Source organism: Halichondria panicea, chromosome 3 (assembly GCF_963675165.1).
Source record: "Halichondria panicea chromosome 3, odHalPani1.1, whole genome shotgun sequence".
NCBI lineage: Eukaryota > Metazoa > Porifera > Demospongiae > Suberitida > Halichondriidae > Halichondria > Halichondria panicea.
Window position 1 is genome coordinate 2,676,863 of NC_087379.1, and position 20,001 is coordinate 2,696,863.

The 20,001-nt window shown below is 41.2% G+C and overlaps 2 protein-coding genes and 1 pseudogene across 6 annotated transcripts; 2 read left to right on the forward strand and 1 right to left on the reverse strand.

Annotated features, from left to right (window-relative positions):
* Positions 1-2,805: 2,805 nt before the first annotated feature.
* Positions 2,806-12,211, reverse strand: LOC135333241 (uncharacterized). Of its 5 annotated transcripts, none has more exons than XM_064528163.1 (26): positions 12,063-12,211; positions 11,828-11,862; positions 11,355-11,398; positions 11,209-11,299; positions 10,993-11,111; positions 10,529-10,690; positions 10,239-10,382; positions 10,014-10,082; positions 9,732-9,951; positions 9,505-9,629; positions 9,167-9,304; positions 8,656-8,776; positions 8,328-8,517; positions 7,947-8,075; positions 7,423-7,711; positions 7,118-7,243; positions 6,257-6,410; positions 6,011-6,141; positions 5,526-5,835; positions 5,302-5,415; positions 5,044-5,121; positions 4,817-4,904; positions 4,578-4,707; positions 4,413-4,454; positions 4,200-4,301; positions 2,806-4,036 (listed from the first exon to the last, which is right to left on the reverse strand). In XM_064528163.1, the coding sequence occupies exons 3-26, from the start codon at positions 11,373-11,375 to the stop codon at positions 2,903-2,905; spliced, it is 4,227 nt and encodes a 1,408-aa protein (XP_064384233.1). In that variant the 5' UTR covers positions 11,376-11,398; positions 11,828-11,862; positions 12,063-12,211; the 3' UTR covers positions 2,806-2,902. The 5 variants fall into 5 exon arrangements, with proteins under 5 accessions (XP_064384233.1, XP_064384231.1, XP_064384230.1 ...); XM_064528161.1 differs by having other exon boundaries at positions 11,355-11,449; XM_064528160.1 differs by having other exon boundaries at positions 11,823-11,862.
* A 42-nt stretch (positions 12,212-12,253) lies between these two features.
* On the forward strand, positions 12,254-16,392 carry LOC135333245 (fimbrin-like; annotated as a pseudogene).
* A 58-nt stretch (positions 16,393-16,450) lies between these two features.
* On the forward strand, positions 16,451-19,977 carry LOC135333114 (uncharacterized). The gene is made up of 9 exons (XM_064528035.1): positions 16,451-16,540; positions 16,980-17,135; positions 17,231-17,324; positions 17,424-17,494; positions 17,567-17,728; positions 18,047-18,143; positions 18,700-18,761; positions 19,365-19,520; positions 19,831-19,977. The coding sequence occupies exons 1-9, from the start codon at positions 16,451-16,453 to the stop codon at positions 19,975-19,977; spliced, it is 1,035 nt and encodes a 344-aa protein (XP_064384105.1).
* Positions 19,978-20,001: the final 24 nt, after the last annotated feature.

The window sequence follows — 20,001 nt, forward strand, 5'->3', positions numbered from 1 at the left end:
GAATGTGTGTGTGAGTGTGTGTGGCCATGCAGTCATAATTATTCATGCATACCATGAACATATTTTGTTGTAGATGACCTTTTGAATGATCAGCTCAGCACTATAGCTACACACCTGCACAATCTAAGAAACTCTATACTCATTTTACGAGCATGAATAATAGCAGGTCGTCTTTCATATTGGAGTACTGTTATGTTAGCATCTATACCTCTATACAGGGTTACCAGTGAGGTGGGAGCACGGAGAAGCTTTTTTCCTAAACACTTTAGCTCTCACCCCCCGCCCCAACAGTCTAGATCCCCCCTCCACCAGTAAAGATCGAGGCTCTATGATATTAAATGGCATTTTAAATTGTGTATCTGAAAAGCTAAAAGAATAATTTTCCTAGGGAAGGACCGGAACTCTGATTAAAAAATGCCACGCTTAGGCCATGCAAAGTCAATTTGTAGTTTCTCAGGCCCTTGCGCTTGGAAATTGACAGCTTTATAAAAAACTTAAATATCACGTCACCTCAAATTAAAGGCACTAAAAGAAAAGAAAAGGATAAAATTTTTATGGTGTTTTGGTCATGAAATCATTATGACTATAAAATTAATTAGTAAAAATTATGCACTTTCGCTTATTGAGGAAGTTAGGGGTGTGTTTTCAATTAAAATTCTATGAATATCATTATCATTAATATTGCCTCAATTCCTTGCTATTTTAGGAATAATAGCCTGAGAAACTACAAATTGACTTTGCTTGGCCTAAAGAGTGTAAAATGCACATTGAACAAAGAAATTGAAGGAATCCTTTGTGAACACTTGCATGCACGTGGTTGTGTCAGGGACCTCCAGCTTTTACTATAGGGATGAGAGGTGGTATGCCTCAGATGTACAGTCCATATCATTATAAGAACTGTAGGAGGATATAATTATGGTGATAGTGTGAACCAATCTTACTGTTCACAATATGTAAATCTCAACCTCTGACCCCTATACATTAGATAGTTTGATTACCATGCATGCTAGGCTTCTAAACCTCAAAATTTCAATGTATACTGCCGGTTCGGTAAGAGAATCTGTGATATATAGTCCGCAAAAATTATGGGCTATACGGTACAAAGTTGCTTGTACAAAGTACCCATCAAAAATAGTAGTCAGCCAGTGTTGCTATGCTCACCTCTCACCTCCATTGTTTTGTGCCTCTGTCACTCACTAGAAACAAGTCAATAGTGTTGTATACGTGCCCATGCAATTACTGCATGCATGTGCATGCATGTACTCCACGCTATATAGTGAATATACAGCACCATGACCCATACATATTCATATATTTAGTTGATTTACTGGGTCAAATTTTTGAGGCTCCTATATAAACCTCGAAATTTGTTGCCCTTGAAATTCCATGTATAGCAAAGTTGCTTGTACAACCTATATCCACTTGAAAAGATACAATTTTACACTTGATCATGAAACGAGTCAATATAATGTGCCCTAAAATAGATGTGCTGTACTCGTTACATAGGTCTTTAAGTCATGTTTATGCATGTATTAGCTAGTTGTTCGCCTAACCGTTAATAAAAGCGAAAACTCGGCCTGGAATCGAGGCTATGCATGTATATGCAAAGTCTATGAGTGCGTGGGGTCAGTTATATTCATGCATGGGAACCATGAAGATTACCTTAGCACTATAGTACACACCTGCACCATAGAAGAAATTCTATACTAATGTACGACTATGAATAATAGCAGGCTAGTGTTCTTGCACTGACCTGTATCACGCATCAACATGTGTAGTTTTTGCATGGGAAGTGTTGACATTCCAAGAGCACACGGAAATGCTGCACGGTCTCCATGCAGACATTCTCCCTTCTACCCTCCCCCTGAGAAAAGGTTTGGCCCCCAGACTTACTGCAGCCTTTTCAGAAGAGTCATGGATTACTATTAGCGTATTAATAGTATAAAATGCCGGAAATGTGAATACTTTCACTGAAAATAAAATACAGCTGGAGAATTGACAAGGAAAGCAACCATTTACTGTTTCATGATTGTTATACTCAGAGCTAAATTTTAGCTGAGTAGTGCCGTCATGAAATCAGTCTCATAATTACCAAATTTCCAGCAGTTTATAGTCACGTGGCTGGGCTATCTGTCCGTATATAATCGTCAGGGAAAGACGTTTGTCTTTTAAGGGGACATGACATCACACCACTTTTTCTCAAACAATGTGTCAGGGGCCAGTGAGAACATACTTTTGTTTACTGAGTATAGATCTACATAATAGATCTAGAGGTAAATTCCTATTTAAACACCTAATGTTTGAGTTAGATGTATTAGTTATTGCCCAGCAGGAGCTAGTGCAACATGCCATATTATTGCACTGGAGCAAAATAATGCAACATGCCATCTAGTACTTGTGTTGGTTGGTGCACACAACCTTATTATATACAGTACCCATGTATACCATATTATTGTACAATGGCAGCCCTTAAAGTCTGTGTAGTGACCATTCTGTTCCTCTGCCTCCAACACTTGAAACGATCTTTAAGTCAATATATTGGCTGTTATTTACTTCATTTATTGTACGTGTGCGGGTGTGTGGCCAGTTATATTCATTCCATGAACATTTTTTGTATAGCTTCACACCTGCACACATTCATATACTCATGTACGAGTATGTGGGATGTTGCAAACTGTATTCAAATTTTTGTTTTTCTGGGTCAATGTTCAAAAACCTCGAAAATAACCAGCTATACGGGCTTAATGTTTGTGGTTACCTGAGGCTCTTATAGTAATGTATTTCCCCTGGTATACATACATTCAAGTGGGTGCAAAGCAACTCATGTAATAAATATTGTAATGTGAGTTAGAATAATTGTGAAGTTGGTTCATAATATTAAGCGGTAGCTACGTAACTGTTACTAAAAGTATCCTACAGTTCCTGCGAACGGACTGTACATCTGAGGCATTCCTCCTCCCATCCCAAATGACTGCTGTGGACTAGCGAATGGTGTGCTTGGCATGAGTCCCATCTGCATCTGTCTCTGTTGCTCGGCAGCCAGCATCATCTGTCGTTGTTGTTCCGCTTGCATCTGTCCGAACATGAGCTGTCTCTGCTGTTGAGCGAAAGCTTGCTGTTGTTGCTGAATCATTTGCATTTGAATGTTCTGTCCTGGCGGGCTCGGTCCCATACCAGGAACGATCACCTGCTGCGCTTCCTTCAAGTGCTCACAAAGGAGCAATTGCTGGCCAAGGAGTTGCATTTGAAGGTTTTGATCACCCTGCTTGTGGCGTAGCTTGGCTTGTAGCTGTTCCAACTTCTCCAAGTCTTTCTGGAGGACCGTTTGGTGTTGTGGGGGGAGTGCCTTAACTCCGGTCTGACTTTGTAGCTGTGTGAGGGCAGCTAGTTGCTTCTTTATCTCGGCTTGTTGCTGCTTGATCCGTTGGCCGATGTTATCGAGGGATCCCTTTTCACCACTAAGAGCCCAAGCCGTGCCTGTGAGGTCTGACACACTAGAGCTAGATCGATTCTTGCGTTTTCTCCTTCTTCGACTGTCATCACTGTCACTCCCAGAACTTGAGCCAGAGTAATCGCTACTATACGAATCTGAATCACTGTAATCATCTTCATCAAAATCATCAATGTTAGTGGGTCCACGACGTTTGCCCTGTCTTCTTCTCTGCTTACGCTTGTCTTCATAGTCTGAGTCATAATCACTAGAGGCGTCCCTTTTGCCACGCCCCCTACGTCTGGTCCTATACCCCTCATTATCTGAATTGCCGGTTTTACGACTTGCCTTTCGTGAGCGACCACGTTTGCCATGATCATCATCATCATATCTATCTGAGTCACGTCTAGATCGTTCCTTCCTGCTTCCACGGTCATCATCTCGTCTTCTCGTATCGTTTTTCGATCTCGTATCGAGTGTGTCTTTTCGCCTAAGGCGGTCTCTCCCTCGAGGCATTGTATCGTCCAACACAGTCTCCTTCTCTGTGAGTTTGTTGCCCCTTCGTCTGGCCATTTCTTCCTGCCATGTCGGCTTTGGTGGTGCAGACTGTAGGGGTACAAATTAAAGAATGCATAACCACCCATAAACTATGCATTACTAATTAGGTGATGTGAATTATGAGCTAAATAGTACATAGCTTACATTTTGACTTCGCATAATTTTCTACTTAAAAGTGTATAATTAGTTAAAGCCATTATACTCCACATACATCGTCTTGTACTTGTGACGACCCCTTCCCCCAGCCTCTGGTAATGGTCGGCTCGTTGTTCTGTCCAGCATCGGCAGCTACCTTGCGGGACAACATCAGTTTCTGTGAAAATATGGTTGAGTATTATTATTATAGGTTGATGGCTATGCTCTTGTTCTTGTAATTATTGTAGTTGGGTGTTCAGCGTGTTATTTGCAATGGGTGTTTGCTTACTTGGAATTCTGACTGTTTGACAGCTCCTCCTTCTCTTTCAGCCTGGAAAAGATAGTGTGACCAGTTTGATAAATTTAATACGGTGCATATCATACTTATTGGAATTATAATTATAGAGCCTTGTACGCACGCAGAGGTACAAAGCTGTTCTTTTTACCAGCTCACCCTTGCTTTGTCCTTCTGCATGTGACTGAACAGTCTTGTTCCGTCACTCATTCCAAACAGGTTTTTCAGCTCATCTCTGTTCTTCTGGTAGAGACCCTCACCTGACTTAACATTTACCTTGTCAGCACACCTAGTCAGAGCAAATTACATTACCATGACATTGTGCATAGTGTCTCCATATACATTATCATATACTTCTTTGTTCAAAGCACGCATAATTTCTACGATTTAGTACTTACTTCGGGTATCCGTTCTTCAGTAGCCATTGTTTGATTTGAGCCGTGTCTGCCTTCCACGGAAGAACTGCATACCCTCCATCATTATCCTCTGTATATACACAAAATGCCAATTTTACAAAGTTCATATTACGAAAATATTGTAAGGATAATGAGGGCCAGTTCACTGTATAGGTACGCGCAAGAGCTAGCTGTGTGGTCAGAGATTTAACATTGAATCAGATTCTCACCTTTAGGGTTACCAGACGAGAGATTCATTGCTTTGAACCTGGTCTCAATTTCAGCTTGTGCAGGCGACTCAGGCACACCTACATGTAGCAAGAGATGGGATTCACAGTTACTGTTATTATTCGTGGAGCATTTGGAACCATCTTGTTTTGAGATTGGCTAGCACGCATATTCACGATCAACACACATGCATTCCTGTTCACATCTTAAGCTGTGTACAGCTTGTGCTTCATTTGGTATACTTAACACATTCTCTTTACCTTCTAGTTTAATGTTGCTTGATGTTTTCCGAAGAGGCTTTCTTGACTTTATGGCTGCAGCAATATCAATTCCATTCTCAGGAACATTGTTGAGCTTCTTCTTTTGAGATTTGCCTGCATAGTTTGAAAGGAAAGTATCCACGTTAATTTTTGTGATTAATTTAACGCCTATTGTCCTGTGAAGAAAAGTGATACACTTGTCATAATGCCTATAAATGATTTACCTTGTTGAGCTGTTTTTAGTTTGTGCTGACTGATCATTTCGTTCAGGCTCATTTGTTGTACGGGCACAGGCACAGGGGGTGGTGGAGGGGGTGGAGGGGGTGCTCCACCTCCAAATGGTGGAGGTGGAGGTGGTGGGGCTCCGAAGCCTCGTTGCATTGGTGGCGGGGCTGGTGAAAAGTTGGGGGGCGGTGGAAGATGTTGCTGGTCACGTGACATGGTGGAAGTACGAGACTCTGATACCTCTGTGAGGGTGGGTAGTGACTGTGGGTAGAGGGACTTGCCTCGCTGCTGAGACTGACTCTGGGGAGACTAAGAGGAATAAGCAAACTTTATTATAGAGTTTTTAATCTGTCCAACTATGATTGGCTCTAAGACATGTATAGATGCCATGCATTTTAGCCTCCTATACGTATAGCATTGGGCAATGTACATTCAGTGTTTTCTCAGCATTGCTGCCCTAGTTAGCAATACAAAATTGACTCACGTATTTAGCGGAGTTAGGTCCTTGTCTCTTGTTGGTGTTAGGAGATGGCACAGATGGAGGAGTGAACTTGGGCGGAGCTGGCACAATGCGACCATGGATATTGATCACTTCATCAGCTTGACGCAGATCATCTATACAAAATAGACATATCATAATTATACTCTTATTTATTTGCTAAAGTTCAGACAGAATATTGATTAAATTTTAAATGGTTGGTGATTGGAGTATGTCTGTATAACAGCTTACTCGTCCTCTTCTTATAGATGATAACTTCAAGCAGGTTCATCGGTACAAATCCCTCAGATCCAAGCTTGTTCTTGACTCTCCACCACTTCCTGCTATCGTCTAGCACCTCAACCTTCTCTCCACGACGAATGGTCAGCTCCTCCAGTGCAGACGCCTTGTTGAGTTAAATAGTATGGAGTGATAAATTTGCTTCAAAACAGGTTTTATAAGCACGAAACTGCATTGCATGATGGAGTTTGTACGAAGTCAGGTGTTTTTAGGTCAACAATTTTAGTTGAGAAATTGTTATTCTATGCGCAATATGAGATAACTAAAAGAGTATTGAATTGCATGGATGGAGCACCTACAGAGCACCAATAATGGTTATAGCGGTCTGTATACGTAATGATAATTATACAGTAGACTCTCGTTAATCCGGTCACCCTTGGGACCATGCAGCTTGGCCGGAATAGCGAGGTGGCTTTATTTCGGGAAATAACCGCTGCTTAAAACCGCCTTATCTCGAATCTAATGACTAATTCTGCGGATATGATAATGAAGGATAATGAATCGTTCAGCTCTCTACTTAAGTGTAATCCAATTTTATTTGCCAAACCACACCCAAAACGTCATATCCGGCCGTACTAAACGTACATTGAATACCTAGTTTAGGACAGCCAGTACTGGCCAGTATACAGAATAGCGAGTGGCCGTATTTCAGGGTGCAGTAAACACCTAGCTAGCATTCTGTGCCAAACCAAATGGCCGGTATATCGAGGTGGCCGGAACAGCGAGAGTCTACTGTATACCATGTCAGAATTACTACAGGTGTGCTTGGCTATTATAAATGCATTTCTAGGCTAAGATTCTTTGTACCCTCACCTGATAGTCCACAAGGACCTTGGCCATCTTCCTGCTGTCGTCCTGCTCACTACCGTCTGAGTTGAGGCTCTGCTGGGAGCGAGTGGAGATACCTCCAAATGCTTTATTCTCGATGCTAGTATCGCTCTGGATATGGCAATAAGAACATTATACAAGTATACACTTTAAAAAAAATAATGCTTTAGAAAAATAGAGAAGAGAGGAGAAAAAAGGCGGAAGAAAGAGGATAGTACGGGAAAAGAATACTTGTGAGAGATCTACACAAACTCTCTCTAAAAGTACTAGCATGTACTAGCTGTACTCACTGATCTCCTGTGGACAAAAGCGGGTAGAATGGGACTGGACACCATAGCTGCTTTAGATGCCACTGCAGCCATCACTGCAGGGTTGATCATCAGACCAGACGACTCCTCCACTTGGTCTCCATCGTAGACATCTGAGTAGTCCTCACTCCTCTGCTCTCGAGGGATGGTGTCCAGGGTGGGGAAGTTGGCAGGTGTGTCCGAGGAGTTGTGGAGGTTAGGAGGGATGCAGCCATCTGTGAACTCGATGATGTATTCCTGTGGTAGCGGCCTTGTAGGGGGCCAGTTGTCACTGTGGGATCGAGAGGGTATTGGCGAATAAATTCCTGACCGGATACTTAAGAGGTAACTTTTTAACTATATGAATGCCTGTGCTCTCAGTCATTAGTCGTTATAGTAGATTCTTAAAAGGCAAATGTAAAACACTTCATACACTTAAATACAATGCAGTACAACTAGGAAATATTTAAAGCCTGGTAGTTGCAGTACAGGTACATTTCTAATATTTTATGCTGTAGTATTGGTACATTGTCATGATCCAGTTCATTCCCAGTTGATTCCACAATTCCTGTTCCCTTGGTGATAGTTTCCTTGTCATCAGACTACAAGCACTACTTGTGAACAGAGGCAAAATCACTCCGGAAGCTAGCTGGGGACTGTGTATGCATGCGTGAGACAACAGTTTTAGATCATGGGGTTGTCAGAATTGTTTGTGACTTGGGTCATTTTTTTCATTATCCATTGAATGACCACTATAAATTCAACTGGCTATGTGCATGGACTCCTGTATTTTGATTAGTTGCTAATTGCAACATTAGCTATACTCTACAATAATGTTAGTATGTGTTCCCATATTATATCCCCTCAAAGCGTAAAGTGCAAAGAAACTCAATAGCTATCCCACTTACCCTTTGTTGAGGTGAATGAAGTGTTGGATGTACTTGAAAACCTCTTTGACCAGCTGTCCTGCGGAGGGGGAGCTCAAGTGATGACCCAACTTGGCGATCTGGTTGATGCCGTACTTACACTTCTGATACGTGCCAATGAACTCTTGCTCATTGGGCGGGTCTGCTTTCCTTTTCAGGGCCTCAAGCGCAGCTAGAAAAAATGAGAAATTGAAAGGAAAATTTCCGAAAATTTTTTTTCGAATCTTGCATGCATGCATGTACATGTCCTATGTAGTGTTTGAAACACATTTACTCGGAGTGTATAAACTATGTTATCGCAGACTCATACAATCATTTTTCTTTCTCCTTGACTTCTGACTCTTTCTCTCCAGTTCTGTCCATGCTGCTGCCTTGTCTTTGAGGAGCTGCATGAATTTCTCCAGGTCATCAAACACGTGGTTCAGAATGTCCTGGAGGTGGGTAGATATGCTTGACATGTTCCCATAATAGAGGCTGCATGCATGGACTTTTGCTTTAGGTAGAAAACAAAGTTATGTACATGCAAGTATAGCAAGTAATTTTCGTGGGGTAAAAAATTCAGTAAGTAGTGGGCGAGCTGATCTCGACAAATATTATGTTCCCTGCGAAAAATGTTTGGCTTGGTGTACTGGAACGCATGCAATAATTATAGTACACGTGATGAAGTCATAATCATGCAGCTAATGAATTTTTCTCCGAAAACCACCGCTTTCAGATTGAATATTAAAACAAAATTTTTACCCTACGAAAATGTTCCGCTATACAGTATTCAACAAAGATTGGCGATACTGAAATGTTTAAGGCTTAAATGTACTTCTTACCACGTCTCTTTGTATCTTTGCAGCCTTGATGGTTCTCTTGATCTCACCGTCTGCTCCGCCACCATGACCAGTCTTGTGAACATTGCTCACGTATTTGGAGCTGGCTCTACTCACGAAGTCACCCTGTTTCCTATGGCCCTGTGAGGATAGGAATAATAACATTGAATTTTATTTTTCTGTAAGCATTTGGGTGGTAGGGGAATAGGGGCTGGGGTAGGGGATGAGATTTGTTTGTCTGATCAACATCATGCATTCAATAAAACAATCTTATGTTTTTGCTGTCGTAGAAGACGACTTGAAACACAATTGGCTTCTTGTAGCATAATGAATCTACTCACATCATCCTGGTAATTCGGTGTCTGATAGGGGAATGCCCCAGTTGACGACTGTGGACTACCAGCCATATTGTTTCCAGGGAGGAGTGGGCTGTTGCTGGAAGCTGTGCCGGCAGGAAATGGCATACCTATATAGGACAGAAAATAAAACCTTTACATTTGGCGTTTTTGCCATGTAATTATATATTTAGATCTATAGCTAGTTTCGTTACAGCTATTTTGATACTTACCTGGTGGGGGTGGAGGTTGTGCAGCTGGTGGAGGTGGTGAGCCTGGTGGAGGGGGTGGATATGTACTTGGTGGGAAGGGGGTGTACGTTGTCTGTGACATATGTTGTGGTGTGAATGGTGGCGGTGTGAATGGTGGGGGTGGACTAGACGGCCGCTGCTCGAGAATCCAATTCTCTCTCATAGCTTGTGATTGGTCAATTCCAGCCCTCACCTTTGAACCCTGATTATTGGCACCAGTGTATATAAGCATGAAAATAATTATGCATGCATGTGTGTCAGTACCTTGTTACTCCTCTGGCTGTTCGGGACAAGTCTTTTCGCCTGGTTCACTTGATTGCAAATAATCTCAGCCTGCCAACGAAAATTGTGATAAACTAGTGCAAAAATGTATAGGAACTGACGATTCTTTCTCTCTGTGTTAAAGTTATGTCGACAAATGTATGTATGTGACGCATGCAAGGCATTGTATGGCACTTGTGACATTATGGATAAACACGATTTATATACCGAAGCTTTGGTGCACTGAAAGAAGTGGACTCTGGGTTGGTTTGTGCCAGGATCCTGGAAGCTCACCATCAGCACATTACCACCGCCGTCCTGTATGTACTTGGCCTCTATCACATAGGCCAGTGGGATCACATTCAGTGACGTCTAGATTGGGTATTTGAAGGGATAATTATTGCTAAGAAATTTAAGACGAATTTTATTTAATACGGAATTCAATATTGATCACCTTTGCAAAACTACAAAACTTCATGAATAGATCTGTGCATATACATGTAGTTACAAACACTCACTCTGGTTGATCCATCTTTGATGACGATTTCTGTAGCACTGATTGAGAGAATGATCTCCTTGGTGTGGACGTTCCCCTTGTGAATGAGGTCCCTCACTTTACGGATGCTCTCGTATGGTGAGATGTGGGCTAGTTGTCCTTCTGCTGCCATTGTCGCCAGATGCTGTAATAATTTTCAGAAAATCATAAAACTTTCGAAATAGGATCATTAGAACTAAGTTATGGCTGCTGAAAGATGTTCAACTACCCCCCACCCCCGTTATCAATGGCTCCGGAACTCGTGTGTGATGAGTGCAAGCAATCCATTCAGGAGCACCCCATGCAGTACTCATTACTATAGTAGGTGCCACTTGTATAAGCATTTTAATCATGTCGAGAGAGATACGTAGAGGGGTTACGTAGAGGGATTTCAATAGACATTTTAGTGATATGTTTATTAACAATGGTTTGCTTGGTTGAACTCACCTCCATGGGAAAGTTGCTTCTCCCAGCCACTGGGTTGGTGAATTGGTCCATATTCTGCATCCCAACATGGCGGACATTCAGTGGAGTGGATATGTCTATCTCAACCTTCTTTTTCTTCTCTGTGAAGTTTAACAAATGTGCACAAGAAATCTTGAGCTATTATCTCTTTGCCTCGCTATCTTAGAAAGTACAGGAGGAAAAACGCGATGAACTCACTGTCTTTGTTCTTCTTTTTGTCTTTTCCTCTCTTCACTCCCATTGGGGGCAGGCCTCCAGCAGGCCACTGGGCAGGGCCATCGAAGGTAACCTGTAAACAAAAGATTGTCTCAGTTCAAATGGCAATCACAACTAAACAAACATACGTGATGGTTGGCAGCAGACATTGTGCTTGTAGAAGGTCGATAGTCTGGTCAGTTTGTTTGCAAAGTTATGGAGTGAGGATGGAGTGACTAGTTATCTACGTATATCACGAATGACTGTGCTTACAACTGTATTCTATAGTGAAGTATTGCATGAGAATCAACAGTGTGTGTACTGTGCACTTACATCGTTTAATTTTTAGCATTTGTTGTTGCTATGTGATATGTGTAATCATAGCTTAGTGATGAAAAACACATCATGAATAACGACAAAGTCAGTAAATTCACAAGCAGATATGCATGAATATTGTTCTGGGGTCATGACAAACATCATATCATGTGCAATTTGCCCTGCCCAATTTTAACACGCTATACATTCTGCTATCGACATGATTTGAGGGGAACAATTCGTTAGCAACGACAGTTCTGTTGTTGAATGTAGAGGTACTGTTTCGTGGTTCATACACTCACCTCACCTTGTGACTGTAACTGCTGGATTGTTACACAAAGCCTGTATAATTATAGTGGAATGAAATAAGAAACGTCGTATTTTAGCTTTTAACTTTAAACAACATAATTATACGTAACGTCTTCAATGAGTAGATAACGAGGCAGTAAACAGATTGAACGTTAGAGCAGTGTTATAATTATACACAATCATAATTGTATAGCTGCATGTAGGTATACACATTGCATCACTATGTTACTCACTTTTTTGGTGTCCTATTGTCCGCACAATGTTTCTAGATTTATCTTTGTAGCAATTTAAAGTTAAAAAGGACACACATATGTTGCCTGACTGTTTACTTTGCTGATCCTAAAGAGCAATGACTCTGACAATTGCACAGTAAGCAGCCCCTCCCTCTTTTAGTTTAGCATAGCGCGCATGCGCATTATCATTAGTAAGTAGCTGCCCAAACTGATCCTCTGAGCCCCTCAAGATGGCAGGATTCTCAACAGAAAATATTAAAATGCAATTTAATCAGGTAAAAAAAGCTTTACATAGATCTTGAGCGTTCAACAGACATCATAATTTGTTACTGAAGGGATTGAGATAATAATTTATGCTTGCTTGTCTGCATGATGTTCGGTCCTTGGGAATGAAAACAAAGCAAGCAGCATGTGTCTGCATGAAATACTTATGTTCATCACAGTTTGACGTTGATAGAAACGGACACATTACAGTTATGGAGATTGGCATGGTGTTGAAGGCCTGGCTACATGATCCGTAACATGATAAAAGAGGTGGACCTGGATAAAAACGGCACCGTTGAATTCGATGAGTTTCTCGAGGTGTTTAAATGCATGCAACATCCAACACCAGCAGACTCATAACCTCACATGTAAAACTTAAAGCATGAGCTCAAGTTTACTATAATTATGGCATAAATACGCTTAAAGCTGGCTGTCTGAATATCTGGTGTATACATTACGGAGATTTATATCACAACACGGTCAGATGTACAAGAAAGTACAGAGAGGGAAAGTAATGTTTGGACTTCAACAGCAAGCTGAGAAATCCCAAAAACTCATTGCCATGGAAGGAGGGTCTGAGAAGCAGTCAGCTGAAGGTGGGTATCAAAATTGTATATAATAACTATGTGACCTATTTTATGCACATTATTAGAACTGCCTCCCTATAAGGTACCCAGCACTCATTCTCTGAGGAGGAGAAGATTGAGTTTGTGGACTGGATCAACTACCAGCTGGAGCAGGACCCTGACGTCGCATCACACCTCCCGGTATCCGAGAAAGGTGGAGCTCTCTTTGCTGCCGTGCATGACGGAATCATGCTATGGTGAGTCACCTGTACGTTGTATTATATGTAACCACATACAGGATGACTTGTTCAAACAATCATGCTGGGAAATTTTCTGTAGCTATGATTTCATGATTATGACACACGTGGTTAAAAGGAATACTTCAACGTGTGATTATAGTGGTGGTAACATAAGTTGTTAGTACTTGCGGTGCAAATCTTACTCTCGTACCTTAGGTGACAGTTACTTTAGTCACCACAGTCAGTACATGTGGTTTGTATGATTATGAACATAATTATAACTATGCATCAACTATGATAGCTACTTTAGATCCTAGTTGACTTGACTGATCTTATGTTACTGGTTCATAAACTTTAGATTTTCCTCTTTTCTTTTTCCTCAAATTCCTGTAATTTGTATTCTATTAGAGGTCATAATCACCTCATGAAACATAATATTACCGTCCATTACACACACGCTTGTCCATTATGTACAACACACACACAGCAAGCTGATCAACACGTCAGTGGCCAACACTGTTGACGAGAGAGCCATCAAAACGTATTCAGGATACAAGAGAACCAGGCGCTTGCTCTGAACTCTGCCTCTTTCATTGGGTGCAACATCATCAACATTGGGCCCCAGGACATCATGGAGGGTCGTCCCCATCTCATCCTGGGCCTCCTATGGCAGGTCATCAAGGTTAGCCTTACGATAGACCATACCTAACCTTCAAATAAACCTGGTACATTATACATATTCACATTCAATGACAAAGCCGTTCCTTTTAGTCTTGAGAAATAATCGTTTCTATCCTCTCAGATAGGACTGTTTGACAAGATCTCACTGCAAAACTGCTCTAATCTGCCTGTTCTTTTGAAAGAGGGTGAGTGTATCTTCATTTACTATTTGCTAGAGAGAGAAAACGCTTCAACTAATTGTTGCATGACTCAATTTCTTCATGCATTGTTACTATATCCTGTTTTGCTTGTAATTTTTATGTCATTGAAAATGTTATTCTTTAAAGAACTGCATTTTCCACTCACATACAAACTAAAGGTGAAGATCTATCAGACCTGGTCGCTCTTTCTCCTGAAGAGATTCTTCTCCGCTGGTTTAACTACCATCTGGAGCAAGCTGGCAGCACCCGAAGAGTCCGAAACTTTAGCAAAGACATCAACGACTCTGAGTGTTACACAATCCTGCTCAACCAGATTGCCCCCGAGGACAGCGGTGTGGACATGTCTCCCATGAATGTGAGTGAGTGCATGTGTTCAAAATATAACCGTCGTATATATAAGTGGGTGATGATGTAATTGTCCTTGTTATATTCAGGTTTGTGTTTTACCTTGTAAGAAAGTGATCTTGATAAGCGTGCAGAGCAGATGTTGAACTAGGCCCACAAAATCGGGCGCAGAAAGTTTGTCCGACCAAAAAATGTGGTCAAGGGCAATCAACGTCTGAACCTCGCCTTTGTCGCCCACCTCTTTAATACCTGCCCCGCCCTTAAATCTCTCGAAGTCAGGCCTCCTCTCGGAAGTTTTGTTGAAGAGACTCGCAATGAAAAGAGTAGGTTACAGTACGTATCAGCCATATGGAATGCATTCCGCCTGCAACGTACCCAGCTGTAATATTTCACTATCTAGAACAGTTATTATCTTGCATGCTAATACAAGTTATTCCTCTTATAGGTTTCTGTAACTGGATGAACTGTATGGGAGTGACCCCTTTCGTTAACAGCCTCTTCCTTGATCTCAAAGATAGCCTCATCTTAATACAAGTGCGTGAGAGGCTTAATTAATATTTGTGATATTTATGCATGACGGATTGTGCTAATAATTATTTCAGCTGTCTGACAAGATCCATCCTGGTTGTGTGAACTGGGGGAAGGTGAACAAGGCACCCTTCAAGAATGTGGGTGGAAACATGAGGAAACTTGAGAACTGCAACTATGTTATTGAAATCGCCCAAAAATTGCAGTTTGCTATTACTGGTGTCAGTGGTCAAGACGTTTCGTGAAGGCAACCCAACTCTCACTGTCGGTAACTGTAGTATCCACCGGAACTATCTAGAAGTAGCTGTAATGTATCTGTAATGATCTAGAACAATCTAGCTAGAATTGGAACTGTACTTTGTACTTAGTGGAAAGTTCTAGAAGTTACTTTAGCTTTGTATATATAAGAAGGTTCTGTACTGTGCTCGGTGTGTTCTATTCTACCCCAAGAATATTTATCTATGTCAAAGTGAAGACAATAATTAATAGATACAACAGTAACATTGCGTTTGCATTCATACTATGGTTTAGTGCAGTGTTTTAATCACCCATAATAACCGTATAGCGTGAAATTGTTGAGGAACTTAAATTTCGCTGTTACTAATGGAAGACGGAACCAACGAAATGTTTTTAGAGGCATTTCCATGACAATCAAGTGCCTCGAAAATTTCTCTCTATACGGTCTGTACAATATTCGGCAGTCAGACTCTATATATCTCTCTCGTGCACACACACACACACGCACACACAGCTGTTGTATGGCAGGCAATGCGTGCGTGCGTACGCACTCTCTGTGCTCCAGAAGTTGGCCAAATCTGACAAGCCCATCTCTGATGTTGAGATTGTTGCCTGGGTCAATAGCACTCTTGAAGCAGCTGGGAAGACAACTAGAATAACTGGATTCAAGGTATGTGTACAACAATCATGCAATCAGCATTGGTCCTACACAACGTACTAAATTTATGTTGTCCCATCCACAGGACCCAGCTCTTGTTACGAGCTTGCCTGTTCTTGACTTGGTGGCCTCACTCAAGGCTGAATCAATTGACTATGGAAATATTGGACGTGGCACTGACAAAGATGTGTGTTGGCATTATATTGCGTGTGTTTGGATAGTGTTCAACAGTCTTGTGCTTGAGTTACTATTAGTAGATTGGATGTCTTTGCTCCTTCATGCACAGACTATGCTGAGCAATGCCAAGTATGCCATCTCCATGTCTCGTAAGATTGGTGCTCGTGTGTACGCCCTCCCCGAGGATCTGGTTGAGCCCAACCCCAAGATGTGCCTCACCGGGCCGTCTTCACCTGTCTCATGGCCACATTCCTGTGATACTTTACAAATGAATTGACTTAGTAAAATATTTGTGCTCAGTATTTGATTCTATATCCATGTAATAAGTCTACCCAATAGAGGGTTAATATTCAATGAGTTGCAAGAGGAAGTGCAATCTACATGCCCATTTTCATGAGGACAGTCTATACACGTACACTCTAAGCAGCAGCCCCACCCTCTCTTTTTAGGGCAGTGCGCATGCGCCTTACAAGCAAGCTGAAGATAAATTCCTATGGCACAACAGTCATTCTCACACTGCAGCAGCAAGATGGCAGAATTCTCACCAGAACAGATACAACTGTTCAAAAAACATTTCAATGAGGTAAGATTATGAGCAAAAAAACAGCTACAAGGGGCTGTACATGTGAGCTGCTCAGAAATTAAATGATGTTGATGTTAGATCGTCATTGTTATCAGTGGCGTAGGAAGCAAATTTCTCAATGTGGGGGCTTTAGTTTTTGGAATGGAAAACAAGTACGGCTATCTACATAGTGCAGCTTGATAAGTCATCTCTATACTCAATACACCACTGGTTATAGCATAAAGTTGTGAACCATATAATTATATACTTTATATCTACCAACTATAGAGTCAACACTTTGGCTTTAATGAAACTCGCTTGTGACGGTTGTCTAATTATGCATATATACATGATTTTTGGCCCAATACATTAGCATGTCATGAATCCGGCCATTTTAGTGTATTTGTGTCTTTCTATGTGCACCTCACACACTACACAACCTCACACACTACACATTCAGTTTACCATCAGTGAACATGGATGCGTCACAATCAAAGAAGTTGGAATGGTGCTGATAGTGCTGGGAGAGTATATCTCCAGTTACACAATCCTAGACATGATGAAGGAGATGGGCTTGGATGAAAACAGCTTCATCAAATTCAATGATTTTCTTGAGGTATACCTTTTTTATAGGTATTATTTTATCTCCACACGACAGCATGCAATTAAGATCTAGACCTTTTTAAACATTTACTGATTTGCAATAATCAGATTTATAAGAAAGTTCTGGAAGAAAAAAAGAAGTCGAAATTGAAAACGCAAGCTGAGAGAGCCAAGAAACTCACTGAAGAGCCGTCAGCTGAAAGTGAGTAGAATTTTAAGACAGTTTGTATAATTAGTGGCCTATTAACAGCTATGCATGGTAATCTGTGTTATTTGTATGAATTTCCTCCCTATAATTTAGGGACCCAGTCCTGCAAGACGGCAGGATTGTCACAAGAACATATTGAACATGTCAGAAAACAATTTAATCTGGTAAGTTTACATCCTATGTACAAAGCTGTTAGTTACATATATAACACATTATACACACATGCACACACACAGTATGGTGATTATGGAAATGGACGTATCACGTACATAGACATTGGTTTACTGATGATGGACCTGAACGAGGAGCATTTTGTAACTAGCTACGAGGTTCAAGATATGATAAAAATGATGGGCCTGGTTGTAGATGGTACCTTCGATTTCGAAGAGTTTCTTGAGGTACCATTATTTTAATACCGTATATATTTCTGGAATGTTTTGCGACCATTAAGCAATTTGAAAGCAAGCTTTGACACATAATCCTTGCCAGAACGCAATACAACTGGTCAAATGTTCTCTGCTGATTTTCTAGTGAAAAATATGCCAAGACACAGCTCGAGGCACTAAGCCACTGCAAAAAGTTACAGTGCATGTATACCAGCTATGCCGTTTTTGAAGCGGCATGCATGTGTGCATGCTGTGCCAATAAGACTTGTACTGACTTAGATAACTACTATCAATGATTGTTTTCACTGACATAACTATAAACACGTTCAGATGTACAAGACAGTACAGGAGAAAAAACTAGCGAAGCAAACCAAGGAGGGCAAGAAACTTGCTCTCATGAAAGGTGCTAAAAAGCCATCGGCTAAAGGTGGGTAGAGCTATAGACTAGCAAGCCAGCATTTTTTGCATGCAAAAAAGTGCTGCATGGCTTGCAAGTCTATATAGATAGAGCTGTGTTGATTGTCAAGGTCATGACAATTTTAATGCAGTGGCGGATACAGGGTCAGTTCGTTGGGTTCGTATGAACCACCCTTCTAGTTCACACTACTATATAAGACTTACTGATTCCAGTAAGCTTGCTAGCTAGCTGACAACACAGTACGTTCTCTCTTCATGATAAGAGGGTGGGACTGACTACTGGCTGAGTCTACTATAGTCTAGAGATCAGCACCATCACACAGGCAATCTAGACAGTGGCATGTTTAACGGTGGTCTTTTGGAGCTTGAGCACCACCCTGGTCCGGAGACAATTAACCATGAAGACCATGCTACAGTAGCTATTATAGCATTGGTCTATAGAGCAGGTTTTTCTGGATCCTCCCCTCTAATGTCTGTTACTGTATTTTCGTTAAAGACTAAGTGGACTACATAACGCGTGTAATCTTTTTCACTGACATGTAATAATAACCTATAATATATGCTAGGCACCCAGATGGAAGAATTCTCACCAGCACAAATAGAAGAGATCAGACCATACTTCGATGAGGTAATTATAATTTGAGCATGGAAAATACCTGCATGCATGGCTCCCAAATTGTGTTGTACTTGTGTCAATTCCGATATGTCCATTAGGTAACTGATCATGATGACAACGATAAATTTTCTTTTGTCTGTATATACCATGACGATATCTTTCCCTTTGGAATGAGCAATGCAATTGTCAGAATATACATGCAGCGTGTGTGTGCATGATATACATATGTAACAGCCATTTTGCACCACTATTATAAGCCAACAAATGACATAATTATGTGCCACACACAAACACACACACATGCACATGTGACACGCGCACACACACACACACACACACACACACACACACACACACACACACACACACACACACACACACACACACACACACACACACACACACACACACACACACACACACACACACACACACACACACACACACACACACACACACACACACACACACACACACACACACACACACACACACACACACACACACACACACACACACACACACACACACACACACACACACACACACACACACACACACACACACACACACACACACACACACACACACACACACACACATGCATACACACAGTATGATGCTGAAGGAAACGGACGTATCACGTTCAGAGAAATTGGCATGTTGATGTCATCACTGGAGGTTCTTGTACCAGCCTTCAAGATTAAAGAAATGATAAAAGAGATGGACCTGGAGGAAAACGGAACCTTCGAATTTCGCGACTTTCTTGCGGTATACCTATAACTGTAATTGATATTATATAATAGCCGTAGTATTCGTAGGCCTCCTTTATATAGGGGAGGAGTTACAGCCCCCATATTTTGTCCCTGAAATTTGGCATATTAATACAATGTATGTTAATTGCTGCAAAGATGAAAGCACCGCGGATGCTGGCTGATGTGCCTCGGTGGAGATGCCAAAGCTACATAACATAAAGCTACTATAATAGCTTCTATATATAGACACATAATTATCATGATGAACATTTTGTTTGCTGCATTGTATAATACACTGAGTCTCGTATTGTATCTCACACGGTCAGATGTACTGGAAAATACTGGATAGCAAATTTAAGTTCGAACTTCAATTGGAGGCTGAGAAACCCATGGAATTAAAAGCTTATACAGGTATATTAGCGTTAACCTCTGATTTTAAAAGTAAGAAGATGCAATTAAGCGTTGAAGTATGACCATGTAATTGTGCTCTCAAATTG